Genomic DNA, 18,283 nt, shown 5'->3' on the forward strand with positions numbered 1-18,283 from the left:
TTGTATCGGAAGAAAATGAAATCAGCAAGGAACTTGAAGTGAAGTGTAGACAAGCAATCGAATGCCTGATGTATGCTATTCAAGGGCCACGACTAGATTTGTGTACAGCTGTTAGTCTTCTCAGCCGGTATCAACACTGTGCAAACGAAATTTGTGGAAATCAATTAAGAGAATGTTAAGATATGTTAAAGGTACTTTAAATTTAGGTTAATGTACAGAAGTGGTAGCCAGCCTCCTGTTTTAGAAGGTTATGTAGATGCTGACTGGGCAGGAGACATAACAGACTGAAAATCAACAACAGATGTTGTGTTCAATTTGAATGATTGTGTTATTTCATGGATGTCCGGGAAACAAAATTCAGTGGCATTATCATCAACTGAAGCTGAATACATATCCTAAGTAATGCTGCAAGAGAAGTGTGTTGGTTACAAGGAATTCTAAGTGACTTACAAGTAAAAATGAAATCCCTAATAATACTTTATGAAGATAAACAGTCTGCAATCCAGAACACTACAAGAGACTTAAGCATGTAGACATTAGGTATCATTTTGTAAGGGAAAATGTACAAGAGGGAAAATTCAAGTGAAGTATACAAGTACTGAAACCCAGATTGCAGACATTTTACTAAAGCTTTGGGCAAAAATAAATTTGAAGAATTCAGATAGTGTTTAAATTTGGAGTAAATAAGTTTGAAAGAAAAAATAAAATGTACAATTAACGGGGAGTGTTAGAAATGTAATTGTCATTATAATTTTGTACTAGTAGTTAGTTATCTATACTGTGTATTGCGAATAGCTCTTTTGTATTGTACATTAGTGTAAGAAAGAAAACAAGGCTGGCAACTCTGATTCAAGTATGGCGACGTCCATGAACGTAATAAACGAGTGCTAAAGCAGAGAACCCGATTCGTTTTGATTGAAACGATTACGTGTCGACTGGCCTAATAACCTTTATATATATATAATGTGCATGTGCCAGCATAGGTTTCGAACAATTCCAATCAAACGTAGTAGAAATATCACTTATACCCTAGAGAGAAATACTGCGAATTTAACACCCTGGGGCAGGAGAGGGACGTATGCGTACAAACAACCGAAAACGACCGATGATACTGTCGATTCCACAGCTTTTTTCGGAGACGTTGAGATGATTATTGATACCTGCGATTCCGTTTAAGTAACGTACACTAGGGTTTCGCTCGAAACGAGACGAGACAGAATTTTCGTCAAAAAATTCGTGTCGAGACAGAGTGCTTCCAATAGAAACATATTTACTTGTTGAGACGAGATATCACTTTCACGGTATATTTTCGAGTCAAGACAGCCTCAAATCCTGTCTTGTGCGTATCCCTAACGTCCACCTTCATGTTTTACCAAGGAATATCCTTGCATCGCCTGACACTGTAGCTAGTATAACAAAAATTAGAACCAAAACGAAATGAATATGGAACTTACCCTTTACTGTGATAATGGTTGTACCAATTCGTCACTGTCATCATCTGTTTCATCCTCGAAGACACCCTCTGAATCATCTGACGACTCACTGTCGCTATCTTCTGTTCCTCTAAACGAATCAAATTTTTTTCTACCTCATTTTCCATCAAGCGTTCCCGCTCCCAAAACTGTAATTTGTTGACACGATACGTTTTCTCACGAGGTTTGTTGGCTTGAATTATAGCGTTTAATTCCGACTTCCTCATGGTTTCATCACAGCTAATTTGTCGGGATTTTATTCAGGAAAGCATATCGGTTTTCAAGCTATAGCCCGAAGGAACGTTTTCTGCTTCTACTGAAAGTTAAGGAGCGTTATCCTTTACTATGACAGACCGAGGAGGAATATTTGGGATAAGTTTTTCTCTAACCCACTTCTGGAAATTCTCACCATTCATTTGACCGTGATAATTACCTTTACTACTACCTGCCTTATATATAAGACACGCGCTTGGCACAAATCCATTAATGCTTCCCGCATGCACAACTATGAGTCGATATGCAGAACTAGCATTCGCATGAACCCCTACGACATCGTCTGACTGCCTACACTTCTCTGTTGTAATGTTGCTGTCCACTCCTGTTTCATCAAGGTATATCACAGCGCGATTTTCTCCCCGGTATCTCTTGACAACTCTTAAATATTTACTCCTCCACGTTACAATATCTGGTCTTTCAATCAACACCTTTCTCCTATTGTTACATCTTTTCCAAATGAAACCACACTGTCTCAATCCCTTGCGCAGTGAGTCTATTTTCCAAAGGTAATGTATTTTTTTGCCGCACTACAGTTAAAAGCTTAGCACACGTTGGTTCAATGTGATCTGACACGTACATTTCATTCACAGCATTTCTTATAACACACAAATCAAAATCGTCTACAATGACATTTCTGTGATCGGGTCTTTTCCTGTGTTTACTAAGAGAAATCAATTTTCTTGTCGGAGAATGCACTTTCCGTGTAAGAGACTTGTTGCGAGTTTTTTATAGTTGATTCAGACAAACCTGTAGCTCTAGAAGCACGTTTTGTGGCTTGATAAAGAGGTACTAAACACTGTTTCTCTCTTGATTCGCGGTCACAGAATTCAACAATGTTGCTTATTATTTCTCGACAATCACTATGAATAGTCGCGCCTTTCTTCCTAGAGCTCGCCATTACACTAAAGCACAGTATATTCTAATATTAAAAAAAAAAACACTAATTCAAAAAACACAAGGAAACAAAACACAACGCGCGTTTCAAATGACACCACGGAATAGCACACAGATAACTTTATCCAGAATAGCAGACGACATTGAAGTTAGACCACATCTCAAAAACCGAAAATGGATTTGACCGTGTCGTTGACCTTTCTCCGATAACCCTGTTTCAGCGTTCTTCTCGTCATCTGTGAGCTGTACATGAAACAAATATATGAAGAAATAATCGAAGTTCATAGGCGCGGCAGATGTGATCTGATGTCTCAGAAAGTACAAGAATTAGGAAGGAAAGCTAATAAAAGTATACCCACGTTGGAATCGAAAATCAACAAGGTCACGTAGTCACTAACCATCAAAGAATCCTTAGAATCTGTGAGGAATACATAAAGGATTAGTTTAACCAGATTAATCACCCCAAAAATATTGCTATCGAAGCAGAAGAAGAGGTGGATGGTGAAGAAAAAGGGTCCAGTATATTGAAAAATAAAGTAGTGCAAGCCATCAAAGACATTCACATGAGGAAGGGTACTAGAGACGACGGCATACCAGCAGATTTGCCAAATGGATTCAGAGAGAATGCAGTGAAAGTACAAATTTCACTTATTAACAAGATCTACCTGAGAGGACAATGGTCAAAAGATTTTCTTGATGTTACAATGGTTGCATTTCCAAAGAAAAAGCAAGAAAATAAGTGAAGATCACAGAACCATTAGCTTTATTTCCTACACTAGAAAGATTATTGCGCAGCTGCTGAACAGGCTGATGGAAAGTAAGATGTTGGTGGAAGATCAATTAGGATTCTGAAAAGGAAAAGGCATCAAAGATGCTATCGGGTTAATGAGAATTATATCGGAACGAATTCTTGATATAAAGGTAGAGTTGTGTTTGTGCTTCATCGACTGGTAAATAGCTCTCCACCGAGTCAAACTTCTGAAAATATTTAGAGAAATTGGGATGAACTGGGAAGACGGACGACTCATCTGCAACCTGTACATAGATCAACGAGTGAAGTTGCACTTGAATCAAGGAGAAATCAATAGTGTGGAGATTCGAAGAGGGGTCAGACAAGGATGTAATATGTCACCTGAATTATTCAACATTTACAATGAATGTTTAACGAAGAAAGCATTAATGGAAATTGGATATTTCAAGATTGGAGATCATTAACAAGATCAGGTATTATAGCTAAAACTGAAGAAGGACTACAGGTGATGATGAACAAAGTAGTTGATACAGAGAAACAATGTGGAATAGATATCAACATCAAAAAGTTGAAAGCCATGAGAATATCTCATGGAAACGCGCTCTTACAGATCATAATAGACCAAAAAGAACTTGAAGAAGTAGACTATTCCAAACATCTGGGACGAGATACGCTTGCTGCACCAAAGGGATCAGGTCAAGAATTGTCATAACCAAAGAGGCATTTAACAAGAGAAGATCACTATAACTAATAGACTTAATATTGAACTAAGGAAGAAGTGCTACATATGGAGTAACTCGTTAAGAGTATCTTTTTCTTTCTTTTTTCTCCAAAATAATGAATTGAGGACTATTCCGGAAGAAGGGCACATAGGCCTATGTGTCATTTTTCTGGAAATCATTTAAAACGAACTGCCATGTTATACTGTAGGTGCTGTGAAAATTTCATCTCGATATCTTTATTTTTGGCCGCCTGGCAATATTGTTTTTGTAAGGCTTTGCACCACTGTTTTGGCGCACGGCTTACATTCAGACTTTAGCAGCGGTTATTAATGTGATCCTTGCAATGTGATTAATGTAATCCTTGATGTGATTATTAACCCAAAAAATGTGGTAGTAATTTAAAATGGATACTGAAAGTAAACTTGTGTATAAGACGGATGTAGTTTATAGTAACACGAATTTGAAACGTGAAGAATCAAAAACTAAGAGAGCTTGTGGTGAAAAATACTTCAACTCGAGTAAGAATGAAGTACCGGCTGAAGTGTTCTCCTTGATTACTCAGTGTTGTAAAAACAAGTGCTATGCGAAATATTCCCTTCCAACTCAGTCTAATTTGTACGATTCCTTTTATAGTTCCAAAGAAAAGTCTTTTCAAGATTCGTTCGTAGCATGGTGTATGAGTAAGTCGGAAAGCACAAAATATACCCGTGAGTAAAAGAAACCACGGCTCCATACATGGCAGTAATGTGTTAGGGATGGTGAAATGGCTACTGTGCTATTTGAGAAATTTATCCTTAGTTTATTTAATATTTCAGTGAAACGTCTGCGAGTGATTCAGTCCAAAATATGGATGGAGCTGATTTCCAAGAAAGACGAGGTACATATAGTAATCGTCCACACAAATTAATAAACAACATCAAAGAACTGATGGAGAGTCACCCGCAGTTATTTCCAAGTGATTACAGTCATTATTGTGGACATAAAGCAAAACTGAAATATTTTGAAAACTCACATCTTAACATCACGACATTGTACACAATGTTTCAAGGGTACTATAAGGATAAACCGATGAAGAATTGAAACTATCATATGTGAAGTACTTTAAAATGTTTAAGCAACAGTTTCGGTATGGGTTTGTTAAATCTAAAACTGACAAGTGTGACTTTTGTGCTGAATGTGATGAAAATCAGATTAGCTATCCTAGTGACCCATGCAAAGTTCATTATCAAGTTCATAAAAAGAAATATGATAGATGCAAAACTTTGAAGGACGAGTTTATATCCAAATCACAGACAACTAATAGTGAAGGTAAACTAAGTCCATCTCCTGTAGTGTTGGAGTTTGACTACGGTCAGAACTATCGAAGCCATGGTTAGAAGCCATCATTACCTGTCGACAGAATCCATGTCCTTTTGAACTGACAACGGATAAAAATTTTATTAAGGATTTGGACACAGCTCTTGCCCCTTCCTTTCGTTAAAACCCGACACCAAAATCTCCAAAGTATACCATTATTCAGTGTGTGATGATGAAGTACACTCTATCAGGCGTTCTGCTGTGTTCTAACACGTAGGCTACATACCGACATATATCCCATTTTCTTATCTTTCAAAAAGTACCCTTTTGTTGGAGTGAGCGAACATAAACAGAAAATTGTTCGATCCTTAATGAAGTTTTTGTCAGCTGAAGACAGCGACCTGATTCAATGTATATCGATTGAATACGAACAGGACTAGATCCATAACACATTTATTACCATGTGTAATAGCTAATATTTTATTTATTTAGAATAAGGTCATTAATGTAATGCATTAATAGTATGCTGTTTCTTCAACCAACCAGGTATTAAAAAAAAGGCACATAACATTTTATACAAATATGTTTATAAATAGATAAAATAGTATATATTTTTCATTTAATACTACCTATTTATTAGTCGAATATTTTTTATATTAAAAAACCTGTTATTGGTACTTGCAAGCGTATGTTATTGTTATATACTCTGATAAAATATTTAAGGCTCTTTTTCTCCATTCACGGAAACGGTCTATGTGCCCTTCTTCCGGAATAGGCCTCAATTCTTCTCTTTATCAAAATTTACAATTATCAATCTAACTTAGTATTAATCAACATAAATATTTTGTCATTACCGGCAGGTTACATGTTCCAAATTGAGTGTTTCCATGCGCTGCACTTTCCACTGAAAGTTTCCCTTGATATAACAATTATCATTATTAGTACAATTTTGTTCTTAAACAGTGTAATAAGCAGCTCCTTTTTCTGTTTCTAATTGTTTTAGTATTATCCCAATCTACCATTTTCACTACACTTCTTCACTGATTGAAGTGCTACCTAGCCAATCTTCTCTATTCTCCTTTGTGACCACATTTCCAAAGAGTCTTGTTTTTCTTACACTTTTCGTGTAATGCTTATGGTTCTATTCCGCACAGTACAGTAAAATTAGGTCAACAGAATCATACAACCTTTCACACTTGACAAGAAAGAAAAAAAATGTAGAGCTTTCATTTTGGAATCTTGTTTCCAACATCAAACAAAAAACAAAAATAAAATAATTGTGTGGAAACAGTAAATGATTTTGTTCCATGATATTTACCTAAACAACATAAAGTAGCTCTGTGATACTAAAGCACTACTTTTTCCATTTCTACTACAACAAATACTACTAATAATATTAATACAATAATAATAATAATAATAATAATAATAATAATAATAATAATAATAATAATAATAATAATATACTAAATGTGTGAAATAAATGAAGTGTAACTTTTGGAAATAATACCAAATTAATTTTATGTGAATTATCCAATTTACATGCCTTACCTCCATTATCTCAGTACCTCTCCCCTACTCAATCAACGCCATGCCTTGTCTGGGCCAATAGCCTCGGTACCAAGCAACAAATTAAAGACAAAAGTTCGTCTCTGGATATTTTTAGCCATAAAATCCAAAATACGTAACTGCATGAACAATTCAGAAGACTACGTTTTACGCAAAGTCTAAAAGGCAGTTTTGGGCAATCGTTTTGATCTTTCATCACTAAATTTCAAAGATGAGATCGAATGCATTAGGATGCTACATGTTCATCCTATGCTATCCTTTTGAAGTGTGGTAAAACGTGACGAAAATGTTTGTTTCTTCCATTGTTGAAATCATTACACACTAGCGGACATTAAAATTCAATATCAAGAAGAATACATCAGATTGACTTCATATGTCAAATTATGTAAAGGAGGGGAGGAGAGTAAAAGGATTAGCAATGCAGGTCCCAAATGCACCACGTATGACTACTATGTCCTCTGGAAATAGCAACCGCAGACAGCTAAGAGAGAGACATGTTTCTGTAATGGCCGCGCTGGTATTACATATGAGTACATATTAGTGCGACTGGATGCTCAAACAACGAATTCCTCATCTTCAAAAGCGACAACAATTTTAGCAAGTTTCCGATTGATCGTGGAAGTTTTGCGGCATATCCCTGCTACGAATTACTCTCTCATGTTAGATAAAATGTGTAGTGCTCCACTACGTGGGTTACAACAGTTAATTCTATGGCTTGATGTGCAATTCGCAGTTCATTTTAATGTTATGAAAGTTTGTTGTAAAACAGTTGAGAAATTTATATTGTTAATTAATTTTATCAGTAGTACCCAGATTATATATCTGTACTTAAGTTCATTTGAAAACATCATTATAAATAGACCATGAACACTCTTGAAGAAACTTATTCTCGGAAGTGAAAAAAAATAAAATATATTATTCTGTTATTGAAATAAATACGTTTTATATTCTGCAATTATTAAAACGTTAACGGAATTTATAAAATTTGTGCAGATAAAGAATCGTAATAAAACAAATTATTGAGGAAAGTCTATTGTTCAGTGGATTGAAGCAGATAACATTGCCCAAGTAAGAATTGAGTGTTTCGTAGTAGAAAATATGCCAAACACAATGATAGCTTAAACTTTTAACGCTTGAGGGTCCCATTCCCTCAACACCACCGAAGCCTTCAAACATGATATAATCTTCATATGGATGATGATGTCAAAATTATCAGTACTAAACATGCAATAATAGTTTATAAAATTCCTGTATTTCAATAAGTATTGCAGTATGTATTTTAAAATGATTGTAAGTTTTCTGATTATTACTGAATACGTCTTTCTTTTATCTGGATCTTTTGCAATGTATATCAGGTCAAGAAATATTGGATGTGCTACGTTGATTCATGGGTATCGAAGCGAATATATATATCTATCGAGGAATTTCATAGTTATTCTCCAGTTTTTCTTAAAGCTATCTAAATACAACACAAATATATCTTCTTCGAATTTTAAAAATGTATTAAAGGTGAAGTTAAACATTACATAGTAAATATGAAATACGAATGAATTACTTTGATATGACCGCAGAGGCATATCGCATCTTGTATGAATAGTAGATATTTATTGTATTTTGTGTTTCGTGGAGATAGTCATGACTATTAACTTAGGGAGAATAGGAACTGATTTACTAACGATGTTTATATTATGTTCTACCATCGTACTTTTGTTCGCTATCGACCTTAATAGCCCACTTGGATCAACGATGATAAACTTATAATCACTCATCATCGCTTTTCTGTTACTAAGAATAATATCTACCATCCTACTTCAACTACTGCTGCTGATGTTGTTACGTATCATGTTATGAAATCTAACCTCACATAATCTACCTTTTTTATTTTTTTCATACTAATATTCATAAATTAAATAAGAAGTATGGAAATTTTATACAAATTGAGATTCATCATACCGAAGTTGTCCATAGCTAAGAATTACATCAGAAATCCTTGATTATTTTCTTTTGTTTTCTTTTGTATCTGTTTCTTGTATTAATATTAGTTTGGTGATAATGTAATATCAATTCTATTCTGAATTTTGATTATTGTCTATTGAGATCTTTATTAATAATTTGTCAATAACGTGTCATGCTGCCTCCTGGATGTTGGCTCCAGTATGTCGTCTTTAAGTCCCAATCCGACGTGTCACACTCGATATCAACGAATCAGGAATGAAATAATCTACAGATGCGTATTCTTACGATCCCTGTCAAATAGAAGTTTTCCGTTGCGCAATACTAGATATCTCGAAAGACAGGAGCTACATACAGTGTGATGAACAGTGCTATTACAAATGCAACAACTCTGACACAAATATACAATCGACGGCTACAAGAAACCGATACACAACTACGTAAAGGAGCCAGAACGAAGCATCAACCAACGGACTGGGAGAACATACTTAATTGTGCTTATTCGATAGTCCAGTAGTCACATATCAAACTCTGTCGCACAAAGATGTTGCTGTGTAGCAACAAATATCCTCTCAAACAATTCGATGTTGGCATTATGGGCTATATTTGTTCATCGGAAATTGCTATGGTTTACTTTGCACAAAATAGGTATATATCCTGCGATGATCTAGCGAACTTTGCGTATGGAGAACCGAAAGTGCATAATCATGTTTGTGCACAAATCTGGTTATGTCAGTGGCACCATAATGACCGCTTTCGTGCCTACATAACCATCTCGTGAGCCTAGATGACCACGCTATGGAAAAGCACTGTAATAATTTGTGTAGATAGAGACAATGGTAGCCCGGGATTCTATCCCTTCACCTATTTATTTTATAAAAATACAAAATAGTCTTTGTGTCTACAAAGTTTGATGCATCTTCCTTATGACCAAAGGTGAAGAAAGTAATGTTTGATGTGGGAACCCCTTCGCTCATGGCAGCCAACGGGGTGTCTTGTAGCGACTTCAGCTTATGATCCTTCGGTAACTTACTCGGCTCATGGCAGCCTCGCGAGATATGGTTTCTGTTGAAGAATCCCTTTTGTTCCAAGGAAGCCTCTAACGGATTTAGGAAAGGTAGAGCTCCTTCGTCCAGTGCGATCTCCAGAGCTTATTGATGGTTAGCGATCAGTCGGGTGTCAACTGATGCTTTCTTCTTTGGCTCCACATTTGTACGCTCTCTTGAGATGGCTCATCCTCTTTCGGTTCCCATCGTGTTGATCTTCCTGTCTTCCTGGTCTGTGTATCGTCTGCTTGTTTATAAACAATAGTACGTGTCGTTTGTAAACATGTGTTTACGCTGTGATGCGGGGATCCTTACAATACAGATAAGGAAAATACTTTTTTAGATGGTGGAGGTTGATTAGCAGTTAGTGGTTGTAGCTTTTGAAGAGTGGCATGTTCAAGGAAAATCTCATAAAATAATTTATTGCGAATGCTGGTTACAAACCGAGGATCAGTAAATCGAATGGTAATGCTATTGCGGGTTTTAATAATTTTTAAAACATTTTCCTTTAGAATATATTTAGTGATCTGCTTTAGTAGAAGTTTCAGATTCTTGAATTTAGTATTGTAAGTGGTAAGTTTGAACGGATACCACTTCGGTTTTAGAGTTGATTCGAATGGTGGAAATTCCGACCGTTATCAATAGTTAAGTCATCGGAATCTCAGTTGGTGTGTTGACTTTTTGATGGGAAAACCAGGTTGTAATCTACAAAGTTATCGTTCACTCTTGATGACCGAGAACGGGAGCATACAAAATAAAACTCTATATTACAGGATGAAATGGATCCAGCAGAATTCCTTCCCCGAGATTTGCATTTTTTTGCTAACAGGTGGACCGGGAACGTGTGTAAGTAACCCTGGACGCCATAAGAATGAAGCAAAGGATTTATTGCCGTTGAGTTTTCTACTAGTAATAATACTGATGATGACACTGATAAAGAGGAATGAAAGGAAATTAAATGAAAACAAAAATACAGAACACATTTTTCACTGATATCAGAAGTATGTATTCAATACTTCTTCATCGCAAAGTGCAAAAACTGTTTGTAGACAGTACAAGTTAACTGAGAAAGTATGTCTAGTGTGCTATTTTTTAAGGCTAAAGGGTAAGGGTAAGTCCTTATTCCAAACAATAATTCTGATAAAGTTCTGGCATGTTGCGAATTGTATTCTTAACCCTAGCCATTAGAAAGTTTCGCCCTCTCTTTGGTACACTACTTACTTCATTTTACTTTAATGCATTTGGTGATGATCTATGTGCAATTGTAAAAAGAAAACGTTGAAAACATATCAAAAAAGAGAATTGATGTAGAAGAAAATTGAATATTAGTGCAGAAATAAACAAAACACCTGCATAAGTGGTGCAAATAAGAACAAAAGTAGTGATGATTTTAGTTATTTATATACTATTTTAAGAATAGAGTATATAAGCTGTGAGCTTTGCTTTGTGAAATAAACATGACAATGAAAGATGACCTGCAGTGCATGCACCCCACAATCACAGATATAGAGTTAGGTAGGCAAATGCAAGTTACTTGTTGTGTCGCGGGGTGACTCGAAACTGATGGAGACATGGGGAGAGTTAGTGCTGAAAGTAGGTGCAAAAATGGAAACAAATGAAAAAGATGATTAGGTATATGATATATATGAAAGACATCGTGCTGGTTGGCAGTAGAATGATTGTGGAACTTTCTTTTGCGTTTTCCTTCACCACGACCTCAGATACTATAGTTTTCTTGTGTGTCTAAATTGGAAGCAATAAGAGTAGCTTCACGCCAAATACTTTAGCAGCTACTCCAGAGATCAATCAGTTCTGAAATCAAGATTTTTATGTTATGTCCTATAATATCCAGTGTTGCATTTCTAAACTTAATAACTTTCATATGATATCAACTGGAACTAACATTTTGTACCATACAACAGAGATTATATCTGAAATGATTGAAGTCATATAAGCTCCACAGATCTCTGTTCTTGTTTTTGCAGTTAGGTTCAGCTTCAAAAGATCTCCTAATGCTAATTTGATGCTACAAAAGTCTTCACATTTTCACCACGATCTGACCACCGTGTACTAGATATTGCATAAAGAGAACAGCCAATATGGTTCTGCAAGATTTCCCATCGCTGTGCACTAGAGTTAAACAAAGAACAAACAGTTTGTACAGTTCCAAATATGTTATAGTGTGGTATCAATAATACATTATGTAGAATCATTTTCACCCAAATTAAGCTTGTGCCATCCGAATAGCGGAAATCTTTCTACAATTCTATAACGTGATCAATCCGGTGTGTAATTAACTATTCCTGAGAAGTATAAGGGATTTTGTTTTTTAGAATGTTTTTATTCTACAAAATGCATTGTTTTTGAAATTTAGTGTGCTAAACTATTCAAAAATTTTGAGAATATGCAGAGATAATGCACTTGCAGTTATTCCCTCTTCTTTTGTAACTTGAAAAACATGTTCTTATAGAATTGGATTTCCAACACACAATATCTCTATTAGCTCCAGAAAATTTCCATTTTCTTTGTCATGATTATGCTGGGAACAACCATGCAGAGTAAGTCCACGTTCGACTAAACAGTATAACATCAATGATTCGTTTCTTGATGTTGTTGCACTTGGCAGATTTTGTTTTAATGAATCTCTGTAAGAAACTTTCGTAGTACTTGTTGTAAGATACATGGCTTCCTAATAATCCCCAAGTCATATAGCATTGGAAATGACTGTTGTTTCTCTCACGTTCTGTGGTGCGACGACACAAGTTTCGCAACATTCCAGCAGGTGATCATCCTTCTGGTGATGCAAGCATAGACGTGGATATTTAGCTAATGCTGTAACACAGGTTATTCCAAAATAATCAGGAATGAAAATATTATGTTTGTTTAACACCACTGCAGAGAACCCAATCTTGGATATATTTCCTGCAATTCAAATTTCGGAATCTTAATAGGCTCTCCATTAAAAAAGGGTTATTAATTCGTTTGGGAAATGTATCAGAATATGCAATATGATCTTCCATAACATAGGATTATATATCCATTCGAGAAAAGACCTCTGTCACAAGAAATCCAACGTGAATTCCAGTATTACTCTTTCCTTCATCATGACCAGATTCAGTAGAAACTGGAGTACTCATGGTTCATTTTTCTTTTCGTCACTAACATTCCTCTTAATCTCCTCTTCTCTTTTATCACATATCTTTCAAATCGGCATATTCGTCATCAACTCTTTGCGCAAGAATCACATTAGAGTTTATTTGATCTCATTTTGATGTTTTGGGAAAATAAAATGGCTTCAAGGGATTCTGTTCTTTGTTTCAGTTCTGTATTTGGCTCACCTTCTTCTGAATCTGAAGTTCCGTTTTTTTTTCAGTTTTCTCAAGTTTCACAACTTCAAAAAGTGTTTGCAATGCTCTTGTTCTATTAGTCTTCTCACGCTTGTGATTTTTAAGCCCTAGATTTTTAAAACGTTATGGTTAAGGACATTTGGTAATTGAAATAAGATGTAGAACATAGGAATTTAGTGAAACTAAAAAGACTTGCAAAGTTAAATGAATCATATAAAACCTAAATGAATTTTATAAAGAAGTGTTCAGGTTAATAAACATTATGGAGTCCCTGGGAACTCATGGGCCCTGAAACAATGTACTGATTGCACTTTCCTCTTCTTGGACCTACTAATCACTTACAAAGGTAATTTTATGCAACACGTTTTTAAAGTGATAACCTTAATTATATTGGTCTAGTTTTGGGGATTTGGACGGCCTTCTTACGTTCGGCAGCGCCATGAAAAATATTGTGCCTTAAGGCTGTCAAGAAAGTTATTACAAAATCAACAAAATGTAATATTGCGTAATCTTGGTTCAGAGAATAAACATTTTACCGAAACAGGATATATTTATAAGTATGTTTATTACTAATTTAATGTCATTGAGTGCCATAATATTCATATATATTAATTTGATCATATAGATTTAATACGAATCAGACCTAATACAAGGCGAAAGAGAGTTAAGGTTTGACATTCGAGATTTCGTTTACAAATTCTATATTCCTATTGCTAGAGCACGTTGGTGCCGTTTTACGAGCTGTCGTCCACTTTATAAAAACATTTACCATCAGTTTTCTTGCTTTAAAAATTACGTTATACATTCTATGGTTTTATTTTTTGGTGCATGCTCAAGTAATTATTTACATATTGATAATGAGAAAATCCGGAGAGGCGAAATATAGCAGGATTCTGCATCATACACAACGTTTTCTCAAGGTGTCCTGTGCCAGATTTTTACAGAATTGCTGCGAAGCCAAGACCAATCTGCACAGCCGCAAATAGATGAAAATTATGTGCCTTCTGTAGCACGTGCAAGATACAGAAAATCATAATTATGTACTTTGATACACATAAACGATTTGTATATAGATACTATACATTCCCATTCTTGAGTACGATCTAGATCTTACTTTTGGAGGAAATAAACATACGTGAAAAAGAATTGAGGATATAGCAGCATCTAAAAACCCTAAGGAATGCGTAGGCACCATCTAGGTTGTTGTGGCTCCAATACATTACAGAAAACCTGCACCACAGTAAATTGGGGTTCTAATGCTGCGATAAGAGAAGCACCAGAAAACCGCATATAGCCGGAATCTATGGATTGTCCTTCCAAACGCGCTCGATTTTTCTCTCCGTGTATGCCGTAAAATTACTATTCTTTCGAAAATCATACATCAACCTATGATAGGCGGTTACTACATAGGTGGTGAATCATTTTCTGTTCAGATCAGGGTGAAACTGGTGAACCTGAGCGGGAAATGAGTTCGTAAATAGTTATCGCGTAGCGACTGTGTGCATACACGTAAACAAAGATCTTCACAAAAACTACAGCCACTAGTTATAATAGAACTTACATAGAATTTATTCTTCTTTTCCTATGCATGGTCTTCTGACTACCTGAGTCTTTCTAAACTACATTCGAAACGAAATGTTTAGGTGTCGACAGAACTACGCAGAATTTTGTCAGTGTGTATCGTACACACTGTTGGAATCATGGCGTTCGACGTGGAGTAAGTATACACTTCATTCATGGTTGTACGTTGTTATTACTCTTTTTTAAATATGCTTTTCATAGTATTTGAACGTGTATGACATAAAATATACGTTTTGTGACAAATTGTCTGCTGCATACATTAATGTAAATACTCAGAATTACGATTCCTTATAGCTAGTAGTTGTAATGGTTTTACACTAGTAACACTAATTTTGCAAACAAAATACAGGTAGATATAGAACCAGTGGTTCTTGATGTGCGTTCATTTATTTTAACCGTAAAATTTCCATTCATTTTTTGGACGACAGCTCGCTAAACTACAATAACACTCCCCCAAAAATATTTTTACAAATTCTATACTCGTATCGCTAGTTCACTATTTTTTTTTTCCATGAAACAAGCCCGTGAGTAGGGGAGACCGGGACTGGTTGGCAGCAGGAGCTGGTCGACGAACTGCATATAACTCCTGCATTAATTAACATATGAGCTGTTGCTGCTGTCATAAAAGAGCGACCTATGGATGCAGCTGCCACCTTCATATAGGATTTGTAACTTGCGGATTATGGCGTCTATTAGATAAAGAGTGTTTTTGCCAGTCTGAAGTATTTTTTTCAGTTCTCCGTTACAGCATCACAGAATCGTCACTACTTGGAGTACAGAAGTAAGTAATATAGCATTAGTTAGATCTGAACTTTCTTTTTATGAATATTCAAACAATAAAACGTAAATGCCAAACAATTGCTGAGTAATTACAACTTTGTTGCACAACATGGGCTTGGGGTTAGTTGGCGTATAGCATTTGGGGTTGGTTGGCAAGTGCGCCAAACAACCCCGTGTGGAATTTTATTTCATTTTACTTTTATTGTTACATTGTTTTATTGTTATGTTGTTTACAGTTCTACCAATCTTATACTTCAATGTTATAGAATAACATGCACGTATTGGATTACTGTCAAAATTCAGAAATCGAGATAAGACTGTATGCCGGACTCTGAATTTTCTGAATAGGCCTAATTCTCAGGACCAATAATATTTTGTATGTGCTCTTTTGTTACTAAAATAGAGGCCTAACTATTGTATTTCTTTCTTTGTGGAAAGTAGGAAATAAACTGCATTTCCCGATAATTCAGCTAAAACATATCTTAGTTTCTCTTAGCTACTTTGTGAACAGCGGGAAATAAACTACGTTTCTTGATAGTTCAGTTACTTAAATTACATTTTGAAATAATGTGAAGAATTAACCTACACCAAATCATCTTAAAACTGGTGTGGTTTGATAATCTTGTAGCTTCAATGTCATGACAACCAAGCTAGAATGAAAGAAAGAAGTTTCCATATTTCATAATGCTGATTCTTTTAAATGTTGTGAATAAAAGTCATTTTAAACTTCAAATAGCCTACTTCATTGCAATATATATAATGGAATTTAGAAAAATAACGTTTATTTCTAATAAATCCAATTTTTGTTTTTGTTTTGCTATATTTAAAAATTATGCCAACTAGCCCCACAATATCAGCGAACCAGCCCCTTACTAGGGGTCGGTTGTCATACTCCAATTTTAAAAGAAATAAAAATTTATTTCTGGAAAACTGTAAGCAACAAAACAAAAACAAAAATTTAATTTATTGGAGGAAACATTGGTCTGTCCGTACACATCCATTACATTGCAATACAGTGCACCATCTGCTCATAAAAAAAAAAATAAATGAAAAGTTCGCCAACCAGCCCCGGTCTCCCCTACTTACGTAAATAATTTAGTGTTTATGTTTCCACTCACCTTTTTGTCAAATCCATAAGCAATGGCTGCTGCTGTTGGTTCATTGATGATCTGAAGAACATCGAGACCACATATGGTGCCCGCAGTTTTTGTAGCACTTCTTTGTGCATCATTGAAATATGCAGGAACTGTGATTACAGCTTTCTTCACAGGCTTTCCTAGGTAAGCTTCTGCTACTTCCTTCATTTTCTGAAGCACCATAGCGCTTATTTCCTCAGGGTAGAACGTTTTAGTTTCTCCTTTATACTGTACTTCGATTTTAGGTATTTCGCCTTCCTTGATTACTTTAAAAGGCCAGTGCTTCATGTCCTCTTGAACTGTAGGATCCTCGAATCTGCGGCCAATGAGTCTCTTCGCATCTGAAATACATGTATATTTTAACATGATAATCCCGTGTTATTTAAATGATCATAACAAACTTCCTTACATTGAAAAAATACGGATTTTTTTTCTTTCTATTTCCGAAGTTGTTCTACATACATTGTATATTGGAGAGGATGGAATGTGCTTCTAAGTGTCCACGATGATTTAACTACACAGGCCTATATCATCTGATTATGCCGTCTATAGAAATATTAAAATTCATCAAATCAAGATTGAATTCTTTTGATGGTGTACACAGAAGTACATCGTCCTGAAATGTAGAGCACATGGTCAACCTTATGTTTAGAAAATGCAACATAGTGCGCCCTAAAGGTCATGTGTTGAAGTTCAGCCTTGTTCAAAAGATCTTGTCCACCAGTCGCATAACACAATTTCAAATTTAAGAGGACAGAACTTCTGTAGCGCCCCCAGCGCACTTCCACTAATCTTTACAGTAATACTGTAATGCATTTTTTAAGTGAGTGTGTGGAAATAGCTCTAATCTACGAAAAATTATATATCTGAAAAGTGAAAATGTTACAGACTTAAATGACGTAAAGATAGTTTCTTAATTCTTCTTATAAGTATTTAATACAGAGTTGCACCTTAGCAAAAGTAGTACATAAACGTTTGATTTGCAAACTGTCATACTAACAGCACTTAATATGTCGGCACAGGAGACCTGCTTGAAAAATATCTCAACATATTACTTATAGTAGTACCTGCGTTTCGATGTTATACAATTTGGAAGAATAGAACTTTCTATGTTTAAATTACACTGGGTAACCAATTTTGACCAACTTTATGTTTATCTGATTTCTTTTTTTCTAATATTGTTTGGTGGTACTAATAACGTGCATAACATTAGTTTTCCCGAAATATCAAAAATCGCCTTAAAATACGTCTTTAACAAATAGTAATCGGGTAATTTGTCGAATTTTTCCTCCATTTTTCGTTAAAGCGTAATAACTAAGAAACCATTTGCCCTAACACAACCGGTTTTTCCTTGCTTTTTAAGCAAAGGAAAAGGCTTTTAAATTGTCTAAGTTTATTTGCAATATTGCATGCGAAAGAAAATTTATTCAACAAATTTGGAGAAAATTCTTAATTTTTCC

General features: G+C 35.3%; 1 protein-coding gene across 2 annotated transcripts in view; it reads right to left on the minus strand.

Moving 5' to 3' along the window:
- The window catches only part of LOC145690331 (heat shock 70 kDa protein cognate 4-like), a 128,356-nt gene that overhangs the window by 98,113 nt on the left and 11,960 nt on the right, over positions 1–18,283 (minus strand). For both annotated transcript variants that reach the window (XM_081765117.1, XM_081765119.1), the window contains exon 2: positions 16,806–17,164. In XM_081765117.1, coding sequence (XP_081621243.1) covers positions 16,806–17,164 — 359 coding nt within the window. The remainder of the gene's footprint in view (positions 1–16,805; positions 17,165–18,283) is intronic.

Source organism: Thermobia domestica, chromosome 7 (assembly GCF_964235325.1).
Source record: "Thermobia domestica chromosome 7, izTheDome1.hap1.1, whole genome shotgun sequence".
Lineage (NCBI taxonomy): Eukaryota > Metazoa > Arthropoda > Insecta > Zygentoma > Lepismatidae > Thermobia > Thermobia domestica.